This window comes from Trachurus japonicus, chromosome 9, assembly GCF_045865225.1.
Source record: "Trachurus japonicus isolate A0001 chromosome 9, Traja_1.0".
NCBI lineage: Eukaryota > Metazoa > Chordata > Actinopteri > Carangiformes > Carangidae > Trachurus > Trachurus japonicus.
In genome coordinates, this window is record NC_140915.1 from 14,615,518 (window position 1) to 14,632,001 (window position 16,484).

Consider the following 16,484-nt stretch of genomic DNA (forward strand, 5'->3'; position numbering starts at 1 on the left):
TTTTCAGCAGCTTATTAAAAGTTTTGTGTAGATTTTCCAACCTTTCATGTAGCCATGTGGTTCTTTTTTTTCAAAATATAAAGTTATTATACTGTTATTTGAGTGGTTTATCTGATTTGGCCTTGACAAAATTAAGTCTGTTACAATGTTAAAGTCCCCCTAAACCAAAAATTGACTTTTTGAAATTATTAACATGTCAATGTAGTGTTTGGGTTCTGCTGCAAAACATTTCAGCAGCGAAGTCGCTAATGCAGCCACAACTGAGCATTTTAGATTTCAAAATGCAGTTTCAAAGCCAGAGTCTGAAAAAGTTGGATTCAGTTTTTCATTCAGCAACCCAGTGGCGGTGGGTGAGCGCAAGTCATGGTTCATTTGCATACTCGTGAATATTCATAGAATGTGGATTTTTTTTCAATGAGGGAGAAATAGTAGACATGTTTTTTGCCTCTTAGAGAGTTTTTTTAAACAACTTTTTTGTGGGAAAGCAATTTTAATCAAAAAATTGTCATAGCAGAGCATTTTATGCCTCTTTAGGGGGACTTTAAGTTTACACCAGATCCAAACAAACACATCAACTGCAATAATGGCCACAGGAACAGAGTACAGAGTACACACCGATGTGGATGAGGTGACCCTGGCTATCCAGCATGATGTTGCCATTGTGTCTGTCTTTTATCTGCAGCAGGAAGAGCAGCAAGCTGTAAGCTGCCATGCTGCGGATGAAGTTGTACCGTGCCTGAAGAGAGAAAGTGACGCAAAGGTTTTATCAGTACAACTTACAAACTAATAACTGGAAACATTCTGCATAGGGTTGTGAGATCAGAAATGTACCTTCTGGAAAGCTAGTGTGGATTCATCTCCATACTGGTTCCTGAAATAGTCGTACATGCCGAAGTCTGTCTGTCGGCCCAGCTGGTCACGAGACTTGCAGTCTGGGATGCACTCGATCACGCCACACTGTGGTCGAGCAGGGGAAAGTTCAACTTAGTTCAACCATCTTAGCAGAAATGTTATTATCAACATTCAGTAGATACTGACGGGAAGTAATATAAAAACTTTTATATGAACTTACTCCAGGTGCTGTGGCCACCACCCTGTAAGGAAACACATAGAGGTCCAGACCCACCAGCTGGAAAATGTTCTTGAACAGGCTGATGATCTGAAGAGCCAGCATGTCCTGGAATGATAAATGCAATTTTTTTAAGCTAAAATACTTAAGCCAAACAGACGAGGCATGAAATGTATATGAGATATCAAAAAGTGTGTGAAATGGGACACCTGTCTGCAGTCGTCTCCCACTTTAAAGATGGCCGCCTGCCAACAGATTCTCTTGGCCTCTTCTTCGTTCTTGGCTTCATCCACAGAGTCCTGGCGACACAGCAGACCTGAGAGGAAGACACCATGTTACACTGGTTGTCTGTGCACAATTTGAAAAGTATACAATTCACTGTCGGTTCCTTTATTGGCGACTGTACCTTCTTTTTCCAGCTCACTGACTCCACATCTCCTAACTCTGAATTTGGCCAGATAGGGAGCTTTGGCAGCACTGAGCAGACACACAAGGAAACATGGTGGGTTGAGGGAAGATGTCACATGTATTTGTAAATTCTGGTAACTGGTTTTGAGGCCCACCTCTGCATGGGGGTCCCAGACTTGTAGTCTATATCCAAAACTATGGCTTCAGGGTTACTGGGAAGATAACAGCCAGGTTGGACTTTGACCTGTGACATGGCTTCCAAGCAGGCCTTCTTCCTCTCCTCCCCCTTGGGAAAAGGCCTGATGGAGACAAACAAAAACAAGCTTGAACAGACATTTTCCACACTTCTGTATCTGACTGAAGAATAGCAATGCATGGGCATCTGGGTGAATGACTCCAGACCACAAGTGACAGTCAGGCTCTGCTGTTATTCACAGAGGTAACTCATCGGGGTGGGAAGTAATTGAGAGTGGAAATCAGGGGACGGTAGAAATGTCTCCCCTGACATGTTACAATTAGGACTCTAATGAGGGCAAAGGGGAATTTTGTCAGGCTCTAGTGGGATGACAAAACACTTCTGTGTAAGCTAGCAATAATGGGACCTGTCAGAAAACTGCTAATCAGCTGCAGAGAGTACACACCGGCGGACAGGTCGTCTGGGGCAGTGGGAACACGACATACAACGTCTTCCAGACCGGTGCATAATCAGAGAGACAATAGAGCAACCGACGGCCAAGTAAACCAACAACAAACGAACAACAAGGGGATGTTGGGAGCAGATTGAGGTGGTACGGGACGAGGAGAGAACAAAACATGAAGGCTCAGGGGAAGACTTGTTATCACCTCATTAACACTTTAAATGTAACCTAGAGATTTGTTTTATTCAGCGAATAAGACAAACAGATAACAGAAAAGTTGGCGGTGATATTTCAAGGCCCTTGGCAAAGTTCAGTGTCTTAGCTTTTCTTCCAATGAACCTCTCAATGTAAAACTGTATTATACAGCTTCTACTTTTTAATGATGAAGGTAGTAAATAAAGAAAGGGAAAAAAGAAAAACACAAAAAAAGCTGAAGTAGATGGACAATAGTGGATGAGAAAATGATGAGATAAAAAATAAATCAAAGAAGATGCTGGTTACACAAGAAAGCTGGAGTCAGACAAAAAGAGTCGCCTATCGTCCAGATATATAAGATGTGTAGTTTTAATCATCGGTCTAAAACATGCTCAACAGTATGCCTTCTTAAAAATGAAAAGTGTGTTCATACTTAATAATGGCTGACACATTGGTGATCTTGTTGAAGAAGTCGAACTCGCGCTGGTAGAAGTCTTTGGCCGGGCCAGACAGCGAGCCGGTGATCTCCTCCACCATCTGCTCCAACAGTTCACCGATGTCGGCTGCAGAAAGAGAGGGAGGGCATCACAGTTTTGTGCATGCATTGTGAAAGCGTGAGTGAGATGAACACCATGATACAAAAGATGTCTTACGATCTTTTTGGTTTCCCTCCTCATCTAGGAATATGTTGGTCTTCATGTTCCAGATGAACTGGTGAGCCAGCAGCTGAGACTTCTGAGCAGCCCACAGGATGTACTCTCTCACGTAACCCATCTAAACCAGGGTGAAACGGGAAGGAAAGATTGTAATTATTTGAGAATCTAATACAGATTTAAATGTGGAATTCAAATGTATATTCCAACAGAGAAAATCTTATCTTACCTTGTCATAACGAAGTGCTTGGACAATTTGAGGAATGTAAAACAAAATGGCATCCTGGAAACGATGGGAAAAAAATATTGTAACCAGCAAGAAAACAAATAAATGTTGGTGTTAAATGCTCTAGGTTACTGGAGAAAATAATGTAAACTGATTTGTTAATATTTGTACATACTGGAGGAAAGGAGCGAAGCACTTTGACCCCATACTGGGCTGTGAGGGGGTGAGGAGGGTACATGGAGGAGAAGTAGGACAGGCCAGTCGGAGGATCTGCTGGGGCCCAGCACAGGATATGACTCAGCTCTGGAGAGTCTGCATCAATCGTGTGCCACGTCACCAGGAACTGAATAAAAACAAACCAAAGACAAGAGGGCGACATATGATGGGTTAATGAAGTGATGCAACCCAATGTCAAGTGGTGTTTCCCATATTTTTTCATAAAAATCTGACTATATACAGGAAAAATACATCTGGAATCACTCAATTTGGATTCACTTTTACAATGCAACACTATGTTTCTTGACATACTGTAATTTGTTATATAATTTGGAAGAAAAGCTGTGTTTTCGAATACAATGCCGTGAAAAAGTATTTGCCCCCTTCCAGGTTTCTTACATTTTTGCATATTTGTCACACTTAAATGTTTAAGATCATCAAACAAATGTTAATATTAGACAAAGATAACCCAAGTAAACATAAAATGCAGTTTTTAAATGATGATTTCAATTTTTAAGGGAAAAAAGCTATCCAAATCCACCTGGCCCTGTGTGAAAAAGTTATTGCCCAATCATGAACTAACTGTGATAAACACATTTTTTGGAAACTTCAAAAAATCACTTCAATAGAACATGTTTTAATGAAGTGAAGCAGGTTGAGAGATCTCAAACAGGAACTAACATGAACTAACATTTACACCTCTGCTTGGATAGATTCAAGGTCATGACCTCAAGCCTGATGATGTGTTAACTTGCCTCCAGAGGAAGTGTATTAGTTACTAAAGTGAGTGGAATAAACAACTGTGTGATGTCAAGGAGGATGATCTGATAAGTTACAGAGGCCTTCGGGGACCGCCGTGCTCTGCCTCCTCCTACACGGCTCATTAAGAACTCAGCCAGGTAGAACTAAACCAAAAGGACTAGACGAGGCTGCAGGGATAACGATTGCCTCATCATTTCTCAAGTGGCAGCACATGGCTTGACACCAAAACATTCAGTGACAAAACTTTTTTAAAAACTCTGTGGGTTTGCAGTGGCAGGTGAAGGACCTCACCTTGACTGCTTCAGGAACATCACAAACAGCAGCTGGATCCATTCGCACCAGACGGGTCACCTCAGAGACAATGGCCTCTGTGTGTTTAAACCTGGAAAACAGATCAAGTCAATCATTGTTCTGTCATATAGTAGCATAAAGATCTGTAACAATGTCAGTCAATGTTTCTTCTCATTATGGCCACATTAAGTAGTAAGATGGTCTGTTGATGATATTTAGGGTTCATTTGGGATAATTTGGGTTTAAATAGCAGCTGTTTACATGCACTAATAGAATGAGATGATGACATATCACATGCAAACCCAATATGCTCCTCCATCTTTGCGATGCCAGCACTAAACTATCATTCAATTACCTCTCACAGCAATAAAGTTGGTAAATGTTTGCAAAACTACCACTGAAGTTGGACTAAATTTGTCAGACACTGATAAAATATAATGCATTTTATTTCTCTGTGTACCTGGCAGGGAGCTGCAGGGCCAGGTAAGGTGCTATGCTCCAGGCCAGGTTGACATTGTCCTTCCACTGCTTCTCCGTCAGACTGATGTACTTGGACCTCCAGTTTGCGATGCTGGTCTCCACCGACTGTTCGGTGGCGATAGCGAGCTCCTGAGTGGACAGCGGGTTGTACCATGTTGTCAATCGCTCAATCTCGCTGGCCTGGGGAGAGAGACATAGAGGCAATGGTTTATCGTTATTGCATTTAAATTTCAGTATTTGTCTCAAAAAGTAGAATTTCTTCTTTTATATTATAACCACATATTTGTGAATGTAAATCACATAGCAGCTGAAATACCAGTAAAGCCAGTAGTAGAGTCCTGCGTTTCATGTAGTATTTGTGCAGCTGAGAGCCTCTGTTGCTTTTTTTAGACAGTCCTAAAATAGAAGAGGAGTAACATTTACATAAGAAAACACTGCAAAAGAAATGTCCACCTAATGAAAACTGCTAAAGTTTAATATGGTGTGTCTTTTTTTTCTTTTTTTTACCTGACTTCTTGGATATGGTCGACATCCCAGAGGACAGAGGGTAGGTGTTGATCCATCCCTGAGCCGCCTGCTGCCTCTGGCCCACCGCTGCATCAAGACTGCTCCGGCTGTCTGTCACCGCCACCACAGACAGGCTGTTCACAGACATGTCCTGGGGATCTATACAGAAGGAAATATAAATGCATCCCAACAAAAAAAACTTAATGAAAAGCTCCAGATACCAACTTCATTTTGGAAATAGTCACAATTGCAGCTAAAATGTTTTATTTTTCTTGACAAATAAACTCTCTGAGGACATTTTGCACTGAATCTGTTCATTGCCTTCCTCCATCAGAATTATTACTGAAAGATTAGGCCATCATTTCCTCACTAATGTACCTGGGGGAACCAGCTGGTTGGCAGCCAGATACTTCTTGTCAGACTGCAGGCTGGCATAGAACTTGATCATTATACTGATGTCTTCTCTCAGCCTCTTATCGGTCTGAGTGGGAAATTTGGGAGTGGTGCTGAACAAAGACAGAAACGGTAAAGGCGTCAGTGGACAGAGAAAAGGTTTTAAATTGAACTAAAACAGAGTTTTGCAAAGAATCTGAGCAGATTTGAAATTTTCTCTACCTGAAATAGTCAAAAGCCGTGGAGTAGATCTTCTCTCGAAGCACATTTCTGATGGTGGCGTTCGTCACCACGTCCGCATGTAGAAGAGTCAGACCCAGAGTAAGCAGTCTGAAATAAAGCAAAGAGATAAAAAGTTTAGGACTCATTATTTCTCACAGCTAATTATTAAACTTACAAATAAACTACTTTGCTGTTTTAATGCTGAGAACCTGAATCTCGGTCCAATGGCAGCAACGTGTCGGTTCAGGCTGCTTTTGGGTCCTCCGACACTCAGAGACAGAGATCGTTGCAAAATGGTGGTAAAAATCTCCACTTGGTCGGCACTGCTGTATTTGGCTATTTCAAACCTCTGCACCAGAAACTGGAGGAAGAACAGAGACAAAAAATTAAGATGTTTCCAATCCTAATAATAAACTCAACACAGTTTTATAGGAAATACAAACATTATATAGCAAAAGGACAGAATGTTTCATTGTGAGAATCAGACAAACTTGTGAATTGAAGTGCAGATGATTCTTGAGGATTTCTCTTTACTGAAATAAAACTATCACAGCACTGCAGCCCAGTGGGTTGGTGATGTAACATAATGCCTGCTGTATTTATGTGTATTTTCCAAATAAAGTCATGTGATCTCTGGCTCTCTGCAGTATAACAGTTTCAACAGTGATATATAAATTGGAAATAGAGAGGACAAGATATAGTTTACTTCTCAGTGTCACTGACCTCTATCCAGAGAAAGTGAGGGATGACGTCGGGTGCACATGGTGCAGGCTGACTCTCCTCTGAGACGGCCAGAGGTCCGGTCTCGACTACGGCCTCTGAAAACAAGCCCATCTTCAGCTCTACCGTCATCTGCCAAGCTCCTGCCATCTCACGCATGAACTGGGCAGAAGGAGGAGAGAAGACACAACATACAGTCAATTGACAAACACATATACACATTTAGCATCTTCGAGCACTTGTAAAAACAGGTTATAAATAAAATGTATTATTATTATATAATTTAACAGATTGTTCACAGCACTTGATAAATGCACATACTGGCACTTCCACTCCGTTGTGTGCAGCCAGGAGCCATTCCCAGCAGGCGATGGCAGTTTCCATCCCATGTTCTGTAAACATCTTCAGGGGAGACCAACACAGATGATGCAGGAGCTGAGGATCACAGTCTGAAAGAAAGAATATAGAGAAAGATAAATATAAATAAAACTAAGTATATTCAGTGCATAAAATCATGTGCGGAAGGAAGCTGCTGACTTTTAGTAGTTATGAGCAGGGCAGCCATCTTGAACATGGCCTGGGTGAAGGCCTCTGGGTCTTTTCTGTCCAGAGCTCGGGTCATCTGGAGGACCATCAGCTTGTTCAGGTCTGACTGGCTGTGAGTCGCCTCGGAGAACTGGATCATACCAGCCACCTAAATAACACATAAACACACCGGTATGAATCAGACGGCGTGAAGAGAGAGACTCAGAAAGTCGTGTTGTCTTTATATTTATAAGATTGTGACACCTCTCCTGTGTAGCGGTTGCGCAGGTTGAGTGAGGCCATGAAGTTGGAGTAGTCCTTCTTCACACATGCTGGTCTCTCTGTCAGCTGAGTGGTCTGATTAAAAAAATAAAAACAGTTTAAGATTTGCGAAGATCCACCGAGTCATAAGCTAGAAAAGTAAGACACGCAGCTGTACTGTAACACTTCTGGATAAACTGGGAGCTATCATCATGCCTGAGTCCTGTCTCTGTATTTTAGTATTCAGACCAACCTGTGGGAAAGCAGCCTATGGTTGGCCACATGGTGGAGGGCAGCACCAGCAAAACCAGTTAGCCAAATGGGCAACCAGCCAACCACCCCACCCGTCCATTGCAGGTAAGTAACCAGGTAACCAGCAAATCCGTAAACCAGCCAAGCAACCAGGTAGGTAGATCGGTGCAGTTTAATAAAGACAAAATACAACAAATGAAGCAAATGAAAAGACAGATATAGCCGAATGCAAGCCGAAGAACACATAATAAATGCAGAGCAAGCAAAATAATGTCACACAGACCAGTTAGCATGCACGCATGGACGTACAATACTGTAAACAGCTGGACAAAAAGAGTCCCGATGTTTACAGCACTACAGAATATAATGAAATAAAACACAATAAAACACATGTATGTGCACAAAGGATACAAGACATTTCTGGTCAGTGCTAACAAAACCACAAAGGCCTTGACAAAGCAGCTAAACAGCACAAACCTCATGTTAAAAAGCAATTAATGTTGGACAAATGTTAATAAGCATCAAATCATTGAGCCTGTGAGGCCATTGGTTCCCCTAGTTAGTATATTCTGGGGTAAATGTGAGATCTACAAGATGATAACATTGATGATCAGAAAGGGTTTTTGTACGCAAACACATATGGATGCCCACATGTGTGTCTGTGACTTACGCCTAGTGTAGTGCTCTGTCTGTTGTAGCCAGCAAAGTGCAGTATGCTCTCTGTGGCCATGGCGAGGCCAGTATGCTGGGACAGTCCTGACACCCAGTTCTGATGCTTGTTCAGGTACTCCTGCAAAGGGAGAGAGGGGGAGAAGGAAAGACAATCACAAAACAACAGAGGTGGGAAGTCAAAATATGTTTAAAGGGATAGTTCAACATTTTGGCAAATTGGCCCATTGCCATAATCGCTATTGGCAATGGGCCAATTTGCCAAAATGTTGAACTATCCCTTTAATTCCCATAGAAACATTGAATTGCACTGTTTTTACTTAACCAATCAGGGATCTCAGAACACAATTTCTGAGTGTTGCATAAACTAGCAGCACAGCCAACATCAAATAAATATTCAGAAAGTGGATATCTGAACTTTTCCCAAGTGCAACCTAATTGTGATTTTACATCAAATACTCAATTTTAAATAAATCTGTGTCAGTGCTCCACTAAACATAAAGGTAAAGAAACTGACCTGTAGGTGGGACTTTGTGACTGAAGGGGCCCATTTCATTGCCTCTTTCAGGATCTCACCACAGCGAGCAGCAAAGTCCTTTACTATGCTCTGAGAGGAGATGAATAAAAAAAATAAAGATACAACATTACTTGATGCACAGAGTCACTGGTGGGCATTACATTTCGATTAAATACATCCTTGTGCAAAATGCTGAATTCTTTTGTGATGTCAAATGTTAATACTACTTTATAATAAGTTTAATTTAAATCAACCAGTTTGCTTTACCCGACAAATCGATTCCACAAAGGTCAGACGAAACAAAGATCACTACTGTTTAGAATAGTTTATCAATACTGTGCTGCCCCCTAGTGGTCACGAGTGTAACAATAATGCAAACTCACCTCTCGGGCTTCATATGTGTCAGGAACAGTGATCCTGTATGGGGTGTCTGGAATGTCATAGTATGGCTGATCCTTGTGAATGTCCTGAATGAAAAAGAAAAAAAAAAGCATTCGTCAAACTTGAAGCTTCTCATTGCACTTACTCCCTTTTCAGGGATTCAAACCAACAATCTGGCACTGCACACTGGTTCACTCTCTCTGATACTTACAGCACTTAGTGACAGAGAGAGAGTCTGCAGGATATCCAGCATGGTCTTCAACACACGGCCACTCCAGAGCAGATGGGGGAATCTGGTTGCATGTAATGTGACATGAAAAAACACATCTGTAAAGTGATGGAGAAAAAAAATGGGAGGCAAACAAGGTGACCGAATAATTAGTACTACTCACGTCTCAGCCAAACCAGAAAGGTATTTGTCTGCCACTCTGCGGATCCTCTTGTGTGTGTGGTTAAAGTTGATCAGCAAGAACTGGGCATGTCGCTCTAATTCCTCTTCATGCTCTTTGGTCTTTGGCTACGAACATCAGAAATACAGTTTTCACACAGAGGAAGAACAAAACCATGGGTAGGCTGCTGTACAGTATGGGAATAAAGGTTGAATTTAATTTATACAAGCTTTCACAACATTACTATTTATCATACTGATGGAAATTTGCTTGGACACACTTTCTCAAGAGAAACCATGCTACCTACCTTCTCAGCCATCATCTGGAGGAAGACATCAAAAACCTTATCTCCAACACAAATAATGCACTGCATCATGCCTGCGAAGATAAAAGGGGAATTTAAGAAAAGGAATTACATAGATAAGATAAGACAGATAACACAGATAGATCAAGCCCTCACCAGATTTGTCTTTCTGGATGGCTTTGTCTTCAAAGTATCGAAACATGACCTGGAAACTGTCCGAATCATTAGATCGCAGCATCCTGCAGGTGTGAAAAAGGAAAGAGAGATATTATAAAGTTTATAAAGAGAAAGAGACCTCACTTTATTTGCCTTTTTTTCAAGTTTACCCTAAAACAATAGTCAGGCCTACGTGTACACTGAAACATGCTTCACTGAATCCCTTCTTAAAACAATTTCAATGTAAGCGATGGGGGACAAAATCTACAGTCCTCATTGTGTCCAAAAATATATTCCAGACTTAATCTGAGGCCAATATGAGGCTTCAACACTCTAGTTAACTCAAGTGGCTATCCACCAAACTTTCAGTCTTTTTTGTTGGAACTTTTTGGCTTCACCAAGAGGAGTACTGTCAAAACGAGTCATTCTGGTACCAAAAAAGTTGCAACCTTGGACCATGCTTTTCTCCATAAAACAACCTTTGTCAATTATGATCCCCCATCACTTACATTGAATTTTGTTAGAAACATTTCTCTTCATGGTCTGTGCGAACAGAAGGAATCATTTCAGGAAGAAAACCCTTTCCTGCATTAAGACATGAAAAACTGTGAACATATCCTTTAAGATATAATACCAGTAGAGACAAAGAAGAGTAAATGCAAGACAACCTCATGTATTCTAATCTGTAGACTGAGAGCAGGTATGTGGACATGGCAAAGTCTAGCTTGTTAATGAGAGCAGATCCTTCAGGAGATGGGTCGAGGAGGTTGCTGATGGTTGCCCGCAGCTCGCTCAACTCCGCCTGGAGGACAGAAATGAACCACCTAAATATTAGTTCTGACTGAAATCTCTTGACGACCTCAGCGCAAGAAACAAAATCTAGGTTTTGAACATTGTACCGGTGTCACTGTGTCGTTTTTTAGAGCCGAGTTGTACTGCAGTTCAGAGCGGAGAGGTTCTCCACTGGGGAAGGTGAGAAGAGGAGACTTGGTGGCGATCTCACACACACCTTCATACCACTCCTCTGGCCACAGCCCTGAAAGAACAAAATAAGAAATTTCCACATGGACGAAATCATAAATAATCACAACTACTGAAAGATACATTCAGATTATTGCAAATGTTGTTTTTGTAAATGGGCAAATTAAGTCAGAGAAAATAGGATCCAGAACCAACAAATTAGTTGATGATGATTATGAGTTTGGACCCACACACACACACACATCACAGATTCAAGACACCATGTAATTTGGTTTCTAACGTACGAAACAAAAATCTGGGACTCTGGGAAAATTTCTACATGAACTGTTGATTCCCTGCTCACCTGATCCCTCTACAGCAAAACCCATGACCACAGAGTACAACCAGAAGTCCCTGAACAGCTTCTGGAGGCGGGGCTTGGCTTCTTTGATTGGCGGAAGTCGCCTGGTCAACTTTAAGTTTAAAAAAAAAAAAAGGAGAGACGGGAAAATTAAAAACGACAAGTGACACATTTCGTTGAAACAGCTCTAAAAAGGTGAAATAGAAATTCTCTCAAACACGAAGCAAAAATATTTTTTGGACTTTCAGCACCCTAATTAAATAAAGGCATAACATAAATAATATAAACAAGCAAATGCAAATCATATCTCTCAGCAGACTACTGGCCCTTTAAGAGTTAATTGAATGTCCTCAACAGTTGAATTGTGAAGAGTTAAACATTTTAGTCAGTCACAGCACTTTTTGGTCTGTTTGATCTGGTCTATTTGTTCAGGAGGAGCCCACATCAAAGTTCAGTTTTGTATTCAATTCTTTGCTCTTCGTCCTACAAAACAGCAGCCGGACAACACTTCCCACCAGCACACAGCAACGGTAAGACATTTTTCTGACTAAGACTGAATTTAATTTAAAGGAGATTCACATAAACTGTTTTGATAATTTAGCCGGTGAAGACAAAATGATTTAATTCCTACAACTTTGGTAAAAAAAAAAAGTACTTGAATCAAATCCGCTCATGGCTGGTTGAAAACTAGGTAGAAACTATAATGTCACACTAAATTCCTTCTGCTTCAGTCTTCAGGATGTGGGTCATCGCCATCATCGCTGCGGCCTGTCTGCTGGTCAGTCCATCCCTGGCTGGGATCAAAGATCTCGACTCTCACTTCACTGAACCCAAACCGGATCCCAGAGGCTTTGAACCAGATGGGTCGGTGGATGTCGACGCCATTCCCTTGGAGTTCCACAAAGAAAACACCGTCACCAATGACTTAATTTTTGATGGTTTTGATGATGAAGATTATATTGATTTTGACAAGATACTGGCTTTAGGCAGCGACGACTACATGTAAGTTGAATGTTTGTTTTTAGCCGTCTGGTAGATTACTTTAGAAATTTAAAATTGAGAGAAGATTTATCAATGAACTACAACTTTATTTCATATGGAAGACCTGAGACATCCTGTTTTTAACATTCAAACACTTGTGTCTGAGACATTTTTATTGTTTTATTGCTATCATTTGACTGTACTATATACCAAAACAACTTAAGAGTGATTCAGCTTTTAAATGTATGGATGATTCATTTTCAGTGAAGGGGATGAGATAGATGAGATCGCCACACCAGCCCCGGACATCGACATCTTTGCCGAACCCTCCGACCCAAAGATTCGCCGAGCCAGACTCCTCCGGCTGTTCCACGGTCGCACTCGCCTTCAGCGCCTCAACTCCATCAACGCCCTCTTTGGTTTCAACCTCTACCGAAGCCTTCGCAACGCCGTCAACCAGAGCGACAACATCCTGCTGGCGCCTGCTGGCATCTCCATCGCTATGGGGATGATGTCTTTAGGGGCAGGACCGGAAACCCACGAGCAGCTCTACAAAGTTCTGGGATTCGCCGAGTTTGTCAACGCCAGCCACCACTACGACAACTCCACGGTGCACAAGCTCTTCAGGAAGCTGACCCACAGGCTCTTCAGGAGGAACTTTGGCTACACGCTCCGCTCTGTGAACGACGTCTACGTGAAGAAGGACGTCTCGGTGAAGGACACTTTCCGCACAGAGACGAAGGCTTATTATTTCGCAGAGCCGCAGTCGGTGGATTTCAGGGACCCTGCTTTTCTGAACAAGGCCAACCGGCGCATCTTAAAGCTGACCAAGGGGCTGATCAGGGAACCGCTCAAGAGCGTGGACCCAAACATGGTCCTGATGTTGCTCAACTACCTGTACTTCAAAGGTGAGTGAAAATAAAGACATGTTGTTCTCAGAGGATAGTAAAACTGCAGCAGCACACTTCTCTGCTTTGGGTTATTTGACTCACTGAATAAATATATGACTCTTTGGCCTTATTTGTTTGATAAACAGGTACATGGGAGCAGAAATTCCCCAAAGAAATGACTCACTATCGCAACTTTAGAATCAACGAAAAGACTAATGTACGTGTGCCGATGATGACGAATAAGGGAAACTATCTGGCTGCTGCCGACCACGAACTAGAGTGTGACATCCTTCAGGTAGGTGACCTCAGAATGATTTGAAGTTTTAACCTTAATGTCCGAAGAGTGGCAAAGCTTCTTCAATGAGAAAATTCTTGACAAACATGCGACATGCTATGTAAATAATGGTTGAATCATTTTTTAGCTCCCATACACAGGAAACATCAGCATGCTCATCGCATTGCCGAGGAAGATCACTGGCATGAGGACCTTGGAGCAGGAGATCTCCCCCACCGTCGTCAACAAGTGGCTCAAAAATATGACAAACAGGTCAGCAGCGTTCTTACTGTGAATAATAATAATATACAGTACAACGTTGTGGTTTTGCCCTGGTTGATATTTAAGGGCGATACAATGTGGAAACTTTTCCCTTCAGGACTCGTGAGGTTGTGTTACCTCGGTTTAAACTGGAGCAGAACTACGACCTGATTGAAAACTTGAAGGAGATGGGCCTCACTGATTTGTTCCAGGACAGTGGAGATTTCTCTGGAATGACCTCTGAAAAGGTTTCCATGAACTGGGTGAGTAAGACTGAATCATTGGGGGGCTTTTAACCAAACTAAATCACTGGGGACAGTTTCTCAACTACAATCAATAATCTCTACTAACTATTTCAAAAACAAAACCTTCTGATCTATCTCTCCTTGTGCAGCTGAAGCACCAGGGAACCATCACCGTGAACGAGGAGGGGACAGAGGCTGCTGCTCTGACCCAAGTGGGCTTCATGCCCCTCTCCTCCCAGATTCGCTTCACCGTGGACCATCCCTTCCTCTTCCTGATCTACGAGCACCGCACGGACTGCCTGGTGTTCATGGGCCGCGTGGTCAATCCCTCACAGAGCTAAACTTGAACAAACAGCCACAACTAGAGCTAAAACTTTGGTCAGAAAACTAAACATCTGAATGATCCTCAGATATGTTACTGATATTAATAGCTGAGGTGTTTTGTAATATGTTAAATGTAACAAGTAATGAGCCTTTATTTGTACTTATAGTCTCTTACTGTACATTTAAACTTCTCTTTCATATTGTTCAAAGTGCTGAGATTGTCCGAGTGACTCGATGAAAGCCCGCTATCGATCAGTTACTGTTCTATCTTTTGCAATGAGGATAGTGGAGGAGAGTGCTCAAAAACATGGCATTACATAACTGCCATTAACTTCAAGCTTTAGTGTATTAACTGCTGAACTGCCATAGATGAATACCACAAGAAAGGGGATAACAAAATAACAAAATAACACTGGTGCAATAGACGGGGATTTCTGTGAATAAACTTTAACTGGTTACATTACATTGTTTTTTTTTTTTTGGTTTTTTTAAAGAAATGAAATACAAGGTATAAGAAATTATACCTTGTTATCTAATTACTAAGTTATTACAAAAAACAAGGAAGAAAACACTGCTACCTGGTGCTCCATTTTTGCATGGCTCTAACTATTGGTCAATATACATAGTTCATATTGAGTTGTTGTATTACTGAGCTGGTTTGAAATTGACCCCGTTAGAAAAAAAAAAATCTTCAGTGAACTGGTGGCTCCGATATTTGTACTGCAGCTGACGGGGTAAATATTTGTTCAAAGAGTTAAAAGGTAACTAACATCTGTAAGAACTCATCAACTCAACTCATGTAGATCATGTAAGAGCGCTGTGCATGGGTGTTTTAACAATAAGTCTTGCAGAAAATGACTTGGAAGTGGCTCTAAAACAGATTACACAGCCATCACGTTACTCACCACAGCAATCACTGGAATGAGGACTCCAAGGTTTCCAGCACTACTTGATGCCTACGAGAGATAAGAAGCCATTATCATTTTATCAACATGGCTGTTTCCTGTGGTGTTTAATTGTTTGTGCATGTAGGCACGTACCTTGAGGGCTGGCCCCTTGTCCGAGGCCCTCTCGCTGGCTCTCTTTCCCTCCAGGCCCAGTTGGACAAACAGCTCTAAAAGGTTCACCATCAGTTCATCCACCAGCTGCTCCCCCTGCAGGTTGGCTGCGATGTTGGCCAGAGCGTTTATCACTGCCAGGGAACAGTGCCTTGGAGGGGAAAGATAACCCGTTATAGTCCGTGTAGAAACAAATGTACACAAAGACCGATAAGTGGCATTTGGTGCAGATGTTTTACACAAACCAGGGAAATACACACTAATGTTACAGTCTACTAATGGTAAAGAACAATTATTAACACTAAATAGTTTTCTCCTTTTCACCCAGAGCATTCCCCCCGGTGCAACTGTTAATTAACTCTGGCCGGGGTACGAGCCGATGCTGACCTGTAGCCATGATCTCTGTAGTCTTTAGTCGCTGAGTAGACCACTGAACTGGCCTTCACGCTGATCTGCTGGAACAGGTTCCACACCTCCTGATAGATGTATTGCTGCAGGATGACAGGAAAGATAAAATGCACTTTCTTTTTTTACCATTTGATTTCTTTATCTATAAGTCAAAAATACCATTAAAATTCCAGTCTGTATCTGGATGGAGCAAAGCATTTTGTAAGTGATCTGTATCTGCTACATAAGGTGAGATCCATTTCCAGTCCTTTGTTAATTGTGGCCTCTTGTTCTCTGGGTAGGCTGGCTGTCAAAAACACCCCATTGTGTATCAACTGGAATAATGGAGTCTACACTTAATACAGCGTATTGAGCAAGCAAACCAGGAGCCAGCAGGCTTGTAATTACACCTTGTCAGCCCCTCTGGGTTAAGAAAAGGGGCTACTTTGCTCCTATTTATTAAGCAACAATAATTACTAGTTTCTGAATAATCCCCTGTGGGTTATTCA

The 16,484-nt window shown here is 41.8% G+C and overlaps 2 protein-coding genes across 4 annotated transcripts in view; one reads left to right on the forward strand and one right to left on the reverse strand.

Moving 5' to 3' along the window:
- The window catches only part of pi4kab (phosphatidylinositol 4-kinase, catalytic, alpha b), a 29,289-nt gene that overhangs the window by 2,148 nt on the left and 10,657 nt on the right, over window positions 1-16,484 (reverse strand). Inside the window, exons 17-51 of one of the 3 annotated variants that reach the window (XM_085786097.1) lie at window positions 15,976-16,079; window positions 15,571-15,739; window positions 15,436-15,486; window positions 11,559-11,667; window positions 11,134-11,270; window positions 10,903-11,036; window positions 10,235-10,317; window positions 10,082-10,152; window positions 9,778-9,902; window positions 9,597-9,678; window positions 9,388-9,471; window positions 9,005-9,094; window positions 8,489-8,608; window positions 7,820-7,834; window positions 7,570-7,662; window positions 7,318-7,474; window positions 7,102-7,229; window positions 6,784-6,942; window positions 6,270-6,421; window positions 6,061-6,168; window positions 5,824-5,951; window positions 5,446-5,604; window positions 5,255-5,334; window positions 4,919-5,118; window positions 4,459-4,549; window positions 3,365-3,532; window positions 3,193-3,246; window positions 2,964-3,084; window positions 2,744-2,873; window positions 1,633-1,776; window positions 1,476-1,546; window positions 1,279-1,385; window positions 1,073-1,177; window positions 832-957; window positions 616-736 (exon numbers count right to left, since the gene is read on the reverse strand). In XM_085786097.1, coding sequence (XP_085642223.1) covers window positions 616-736; window positions 832-957; window positions 1,073-1,177; window positions 1,279-1,385; window positions 1,476-1,546; window positions 1,633-1,776; window positions 2,744-2,873; window positions 2,964-3,084; window positions 3,193-3,246; window positions 3,365-3,532; window positions 4,459-4,549; window positions 4,919-5,118; window positions 5,255-5,334; window positions 5,446-5,604; window positions 5,824-5,951; window positions 6,061-6,168; window positions 6,270-6,421; window positions 6,784-6,942; window positions 7,102-7,229; window positions 7,318-7,474; window positions 7,570-7,662; window positions 7,820-7,834; window positions 8,489-8,608; window positions 9,005-9,094; window positions 9,388-9,471; window positions 9,597-9,678; window positions 9,778-9,902; window positions 10,082-10,152; window positions 10,235-10,317; window positions 10,903-11,036; window positions 11,134-11,270; window positions 11,559-11,667; window positions 15,436-15,486; window positions 15,571-15,739; window positions 15,976-16,079 — 3,976 coding nt within the window. Of the gene's footprint in view, window positions 1-615; window positions 737-831; window positions 958-1,072; window positions 1,178-1,278; window positions 1,386-1,475; window positions 1,547-1,632; window positions 1,777-2,743; window positions 2,874-2,963; window positions 3,085-3,192; window positions 3,247-3,364; window positions 3,533-4,458; window positions 4,550-4,918; window positions 5,119-5,254; window positions 5,335-5,445; window positions 5,605-5,823; window positions 5,952-6,060; window positions 6,169-6,269; window positions 6,422-6,783; window positions 6,943-7,101; window positions 7,230-7,317; window positions 7,475-7,569; window positions 7,684-7,819; window positions 7,835-8,488; window positions 8,609-9,004; window positions 9,095-9,387; window positions 9,472-9,596; window positions 9,679-9,777; window positions 9,903-10,081; window positions 10,153-10,234; window positions 10,318-10,902; window positions 11,037-11,133; window positions 11,271-11,558; window positions 11,668-15,435; window positions 15,487-15,570; window positions 15,740-15,975; window positions 16,080-16,484 lie in introns of all 3 variants that reach the window. The other 2 variants (XM_085786099.1, XM_085786100.1) reach the window with 2 other exon arrangements.
- serpind1 (serpin peptidase inhibitor, clade D (heparin cofactor), member 1) lies at window positions 12,029-14,993 on the forward strand. Its single transcript, XM_085786101.1, has 7 exons — window positions 12,029-12,085; window positions 12,287-12,557; window positions 12,801-13,444; window positions 13,573-13,721; window positions 13,849-13,973; window positions 14,080-14,224; window positions 14,356-14,993. Exons 2-7 carry the CDS (start codon window positions 12,295-12,297, stop codon window positions 14,545-14,547), a joined length of 1,518 nt encoding a protein of 505 aa, XP_085642227.1. The 5' UTR covers window positions 12,029-12,085; window positions 12,287-12,294; the 3' UTR covers window positions 14,548-14,993.